Source organism: Lathyrus oleraceus, chromosome 7 (genome assembly GCF_024323335.1).
Source record: "Lathyrus oleraceus cultivar Zhongwan6 chromosome 7, CAAS_Psat_ZW6_1.0, whole genome shotgun sequence".
Classification (NCBI taxonomy): Eukaryota; Viridiplantae; Streptophyta; class Magnoliopsida; order Fabales; family Fabaceae; genus Lathyrus; species Lathyrus oleraceus.
In genome coordinates, this window is record NC_066585.1 from 271532213 (window position 1) to 271539300 (window position 7088).

Sequence of the window (7088 nt, forward strand, 5' to 3'; positions counted from 1 at the left end):
ATGTTAAAGCTTACTAGTGGTGTTTTGGAAGGGATTAGAGAAAGTGAGAGGACTGATTTGGAATTGGTAGATCGTTTGACTTTAATTAATCAAGGTCGAGGTGGTGATTTCAAGATTGATGATAATGGTGTTATAAAATTTTGTGAAAAAATATGTGTTCCTGATGTGCCTAAACTCAAGAAGAGTATTCTTGAAGAAGGACACCGAAGTGGTCTAAGTATTCATCAGGGTGCTATAAATATGTATCAGAATTTAAGAAATATGTTTTAGTGGCGTGGGATGAAGAAAGAGATTGCAAAGTTTGTGTATGCGTGTATGACTTGCCATAAGTCAAAGATTAAGTATCAAAAGTCGTTGGGTTTTATGCAATTGTTATATATTCATGATTGGAAATGGGACAGCATTTTGATAGACTTTGTATCAGGATTGTTAAGGACTGTAAAGAATTGTGATACTATCTGGGTAATTGTGGATAGGTTGACGAAGTCCGCTCATTTTATTTTGATGAGATTGAATTATCCATTAGAGAGGTTGGTGAAGTTATATATCAAGAGGATTAGAAATTTGCACGGTAGTCCGTCTAATATTGTATCTGATAGAGATTTAAGGTTTATGTTGAGGTTCTAGAAGAGATTGCAGTTGGCTTTGGGTACGAAGTTGCATCTAAGTTCTGCTTATCATTCACATATAAATGGCCAGACTCAAAGGACTATTCAGTCGCTAGAGGACTTGTTTAGGGCTTGTGTACTTGAACAAGGATGTGCTTGGGATAGCTTTTTACCATTGATTGAGTTTACATACAACAACAGTTTCTATTCGAGTATTAGAATGGCACCGTCTCAGGCTCTGTATGGGAAAAGATGTAGGATGCCTTTGTGTTGGTATGAGTCAAGAGAGGGTGATGTGATTGGACCTGACACTGTCCAACTGACCACAGAGAATATTAAAGTGGTTCATAAGAAGATGATAGTTTCTCAGATTCGCCAAAAGAGTTATCATGATAGACGAAGGAAAGCACTTGAGTTCCAAGAGGGAGATCATTTGTTTTTTAGGGTTACTCTGGTAAAGTGATTACATTGGTGAAGGTATCTTAGGGAGGACCAGTTGGTGGAAACGTAACTTGTGAGCTTGAGAGTCAAATGAGGGATCTGTATCTGAGTCTGTTCACTTGAGGTAATTTTCAAGGGTGGAAATTCTTTAAGTGGAGAAGAGTTGTAACACTCTATTTTTCTATAAATTATTTATATTAATTAATTATAATTTTATGTGTGTATCTAATTATTACTTGTGTGATAATTGAGATGTGTTAGGGCAATAAGGGTGAGTGTGGAGAGTGTGGAGAGTGATTAGAGATTGGTAGATTTATTTATAATTATTTAGTTGATTAAAATAATATTTTAGTGTTATTATTAAATGAAATAATAAAATAAAAGGAAATAATGAGTTTGGGGTGGAAGGTGCGAATTATGGAAAATTAAAATAAATAATGTAAGTTAGTAATAAGTTGGGCCGTAGTGGAATATTAGAAAGATAGAAATTAGGTTTGTAATGTATGATAAGAGAAGTGAGGGAAAATTTTACAGTAGATGAAAATTTTGGAATTGAAGAAAAATAGGCAAGAGAAGAGAAAAGTAAGGAAAATCTCATGAGAGCTTTATGAAAGAGAATAACCAAAAGCTTCGATTTTGCTAGAATTAGAAGGTAAGGATGGGAATTTGGTTCAATAATAGGGATATTAGTGGAATGGTAGAGGAAGGTTTAATTCTCTTTGAACTCATGATGAATGATGATGTTTGAAGGTTTTAGGGATTGACATAGTATATAGATCCGTGATTATATGAATATAAGTATTGATTGACATACGTATGTTTATGACTGAATTTAAAAGCATAAAACATTTTTGGTGATGATTTCATGGACGTCTATGGGGTTGGAGAAGATGAAAATCGTGCTGGAAATTTCAGAAAAACGACAACTTTTTGTTAACACCTTTGTGCATGATTTTGATCGTAACTTTCAACTCGTAAATCATTTTGGGACGCGGTTTGAAGCGTTGGATAGATGAAACGTAGGAATATAACTTTGTTTTAGGGGTAAAATATTTTTGGTGATTATTTCGTGGATGTTTTTGGGGTTGGAGAAGATGAAAATCGTGTTGGAAATTTCAGAAAAATAATAACTTTTTGGTAATGCCATCGTGCACGGTTTTGATAATAACTTCCAACTCATAAATTATCTTGGGACGGGGTTAGAAGAGTTGGGTATCTAAAACAAGGAGCTATAACTTTGTTTCAGGGATAAAATATTTTTAATGATTTTATCATAGGTTGGTAGTAGGTTGGAAAGAAGTGTATGATGTTACGAATATGGACGAGGTCCGTATTGACAAATTATTTGATGTGTTGTGAATGATTGGGATGATGTATTTGATTATATTCGTGGTAGTCCAAAAGGATGGATTATGTTACGCATAGTTGCAATTGTATGATCGATTGTGGATCACTAAATATTATTATAGTTGTTGTGTTAATTGCATTATTATTATTGAAATAGGAGAGACTAAGAGACATTTAGGCTAAACTGTGTGTTTTGAAAAGCCCTACGGAGACTTTATTATATAGAGAGAGATTACAACTAATTACATGATATAGACGATGTGGGACTATTCTATATTCAAATATTCTTAACACTATATATTTACAAATATCAACACTCCCCCTCAAGCTTGAGCATATAAATCAAATGCATCAAGCTTGTTACATATTACTAATTCTGGGGCTTCGTAGAGATTTTGTAAACATGTTTGTCAATTGATCATTAGAGTTGACGAAGCTTGTGACAATGTCACCTGACTCGATCTTCTCTCTAACAAAGTGACAGTCTATCTCAATATGTTTGGTCCTCTCATGGAAGACTGGATTTGAAGTAATGTGAAATGCAGCTTGATTATCACAAATAAGTTTCAATGGTCTTGCTTATTCAATTTGAAGTTCCTTGAGAAATTGTTTTAACCAAATAAGTTCATATGTTGCCATTGTCATGGCCCTATACTCTGCCTCGGCACTTGATCTTGCAATTATGTTTTGTTTCTTACTTTTCCAGGATATAAGGTTTCCTTCAACAAGTACACAATACCCAGAGGTGGATCGTTTATCAATAGGTGACCCTGCCCAATCAGCATCATAGTATCCAATTATCTGAGTATGTCCTTTATCTTCATACACTAGAACTTTTCCTGGAGCACATTTGATGTATCTCAGAATCCAGATAACAACAGTCATGTGTTCCTGACAAGGGGAATTGAAGAACTGACTTACCACACTAACTGCAAAAGAAATGTTTGGACGAGTGACTGTGAGATAATTCAACTTTCCAACCAATCTCCTATACCTTCCTAAGTCAGATAGAGGCTCCCCCTGATTGGGTAGTAGTTTGACACTTGGATCCATAGGAGTATCAGCTGGTTTAGCATTCAACAAACTTGTTTCTTCTAAAATACCCATAGCATATTTCTGCTGAGAAATCACCAAACCATCTTTAGATTGGGCTACCTCAATACCCAAGAAATAATGTAATTTACCAAGATCTTTTGTCTGAAATTGATTCGAGAGATGTTGTTTTAACTGGAGTATACTCTGCTGATCACTACCAGTTATGACAATATCATTTACATACACAATAAGATAAATACACCATTGGATTGAGTGACGATAAAAAACAGAATGGTCAACTTCACTACGGACCATACCAAATTGTTGTACTACAGCGCTAAATCTGTCGAACCAAGCTCTCAGAGATTTCTTAAGACCATAAAGAGACATGTGTAACCTATACACCATATTCAATGACTCCCCCTGAGTAACAAATGGAGGTGGTTTCTCCATATATACTTCCTATTCAAGATCACCATGTAAAAAATAATTTTTGATGTCAAGTTGATGAAGAGGCCGATGTCGAATTGCTGCAATGGCTAGAAGAAGTCTAACATATGCCATCTTGGCTATAGGCGAGAAGATATCACTATAATCCTATCCAAAAATCTGAGTGTATCCTTTGAAGCGAGCTTTAAATCGATCAATCTTACCATCTGGATCCTACTTCTCCATGGTAATGTTCCTCTCCGATTTTGGGGGGGATGTGGTGCTCACGACATATTACCTCATAAATCGCATGCCCCCATCTGTACTTAATAATAAAATCCCCCATTGAATCATATTTCCAAACTCTCCTCTCCATCCAATTCCTCCTCGAGTATTCGGGTCTACGTGTTTTGTACACAATCTCTCCCCTGGTCTTAATAAATTAGCAGCTCGATTATTAAAGTGTGTCTTTCTTAGTTATCATTGTTCCCAAAAGGGTTATCGTTGTTATTCTCATACTCTACAATGATACCTCGTATCGTTCAATGTTACCTTCTTCGAGTTTGTTCCATATTTCAAGTCCATCCAAGTATCTCTGAAACCTCTACAAGAAAGTACTCCACACCTTTTCTGACAGTTATTAATGTCCCGCCTACTATTATCCCCCATCAATTTATGGTTCCCGATCCCCCCACTTCTCGACCACTTCAAACATATCAGTGTCATCATCCAACGCTTGTCATCCCTGTTCCTAAGGTCATACATGTCCCTGAGGTCATTGCATGCTCTCCTCCGACGCCTCCGCCATCACCGGATCCGATCCTGTAACCTGAGTCCGATCTTATAATTTCCCTTCGAAAAGGTATACGTCAAACACGAAATCCTTCTCCATATTAATGGCCAGATCGGACGGCGATGTGGTTTTACGTAAGAATTTTGAGAAGTGAGAGGCAAACCGGAGTGATGACACGGTTTACAAAAAAAATCTCACCAGAAGACAGTGGGTCAACCGGGTAAAGCACAGAGAAGAGTTGTCTCTTAGTAGACTCTAGATACCATATTGAATTAGGAGAGATTAAGATACATTTAGATTAAACTGTGTGTTTTGAAAAGCATTACGGAGACTTTATTATATAGAGAGAGATTACAACTAATTACATGATATAGTCGATGTGGGACTATTCTATATACAAATATTCTTAACATTATATATTTACAAATATCAACAATTATCATATCATACATCCATTGTTGATATGTGAAGGAGATAAGTCATAGATCTGAAGGGGGGAGAAATACATATATGGAACTCGGAAGGGGGAGTTCGGGATTTTGAAGGGGGAGTCGGGTTCGTAAGAACCAAATGTTGATTTCTACCACATACATATGAGTCGTTGTCATTGTCGTGAGTCGCATAGCATGAATGAATTATATGCGTGAAATATAACTATGTGTGATGATGGTGTTGTTGTGTGTGATGTTGATGATAATATGGACGTGAGAATGTGATATGTTATTATGCATGATTGTGTAGATGTTGTACTCTATTTTACATTCCATGTTATTATTATTGAAATGAATTCTCACACCTTCTGTTTGAATGTTGTCTTTACATGGGCATCATGCAGATACTCAAGAGTAGAGACGCTGTTGTGAGTGGAAGTTAGATCTTGAAGCTATTTCTTTTAGTTTATTCGTATTAGTTTTGTTTATGTTTTGATATGTAACACTGATGAGCGAATTATTTATTTTGTGTTGAAATTTCCTGAGAGACAATGCATGCTCTTTTATTTTTTTTATTTTTTTATTTTTTGGTGTGATAGCACTTGGAGAAGACTCACGAGTCGGTGCTTTTAATTTTGTTATGAAAATTATTATGAGATTTTAAATCGGTATTTTTTTTATTATGATTTTGCTGCGAAGATATTCTTAAGTGAAAATGTCGTGTAAACATCCTAAGTGCAAATGTATGCAGTAAAATATCTTGTTGTAACCCGCATTACGGAGCAAACTACGATTATTATGAGTGACACTCTAAGTGATTGTATTTCGTTAATTAAATTCTTTAATAATTACGTGCGGACTTTTAGGGTGTTACATGCGACATGCGACATTTTTAGTTGTAGTTTAAGAAGTATTTTATGTGACTTATGTATGACTGAAGGTATGATATTTAAAGTTTTGTTGTGTTAAAAATGTGCGATAAATGTATGGTAATTATATTAGTGTGATTCTATGCTCAAATATAATATGACATTGCTATGTATACGAAACATGTGCCACAAATGTATGGTAATTATATCAGTGTGATTATATGCTCAAACCTAATACGAAAATTGTTATATAGACTAGTATTATCTCGGGTTAATACCAAATTTGTATGTTTAATCTAGTAATGTTTCAGCGGTGTGTATGCATGCAGATTGTAATACGGATACCCCGGTCTTTTAATTTTCTTTAAAAATAGACAACTTAGTATTGTCCCAAGGGTGTATAAGGAGATTTTAATTCGGACACACCCTATTTTTTTTAAATAGACAACATAGTACTATCATAGGGGTGTGTGCGGAGATTTTAATCCATACACACCCTATGTTAAAAAGTAGATAATGAAAAATTGCCTCATAAGTGTGTATGGAGATTGTAATCTGAACACACCCTATGTTGAAAAATAAATAATGAAAAACTGTGTCAGAGGTGTATGCGGAGGTTGTAATCTGAACACAATATCTGTTGAAAAATAAACAATGAAAAATTTTCTTAGTGGTGTGTAAGCAGATTTTAATCCGGACACACCATGTGTTGAAAAATTATCACAGGAGTGTGTACACAAATTATAATCAGGACACCTCTACTTTGCAACTTACACGAAAAATAGATTCAATTATTACCACAAGGGTGTATCCGGAATTTGTAACGGACATGCCTTGTTTTGCAACCTTATACAAAAGTTGTCTAAACATTTTAAAACATGTTACTTGTTTTATAAACCTTATTATTTACTTTACTAAACATCAACAACTTAAAATCATAATTCCAATATTTATACAAATAATGTTAAATCCATGAAATACCAAACTAATGAATATACAAACTAAAACGTATCAAAATTGTGTCAACGTCACATATCAGTAAAGATACCAAAGTAACGTTACATACATGAAAATACTCAATTTTATACACATAATGTAATGTAAGATACAAACTAGAATGAATTAGAAAATGTGT

General features: G+C 34.7%; 1 protein-coding gene across 1 annotated transcript; it reads right to left on the minus strand.

The window, feature by feature from the left end:
- Positions 1-2975: 2975 nt before the first annotated feature.
- LOC127103391 (uncharacterized mitochondrial protein AtMg00810-like) lies at positions 2976-3884 on the minus strand. Its single transcript, XM_051040655.1, has one exon. The coding sequence runs from the start codon at positions 3882-3884 to the stop codon at positions 2976-2978; it is 909 nt and encodes a 302-aa protein (XP_050896612.1).
- Positions 3885-7088: the final 3204 nt, after the last annotated feature.

Excerpts from the sequence above, each read along its gene's own strand:
- LOC127103391 (XM_051040655.1), bottom strand. The coding sequence starts at position 3,884 with ATGGAGAAACCACCTCCATTTGTTACTCAGGGGGAGTCATTGAATATG.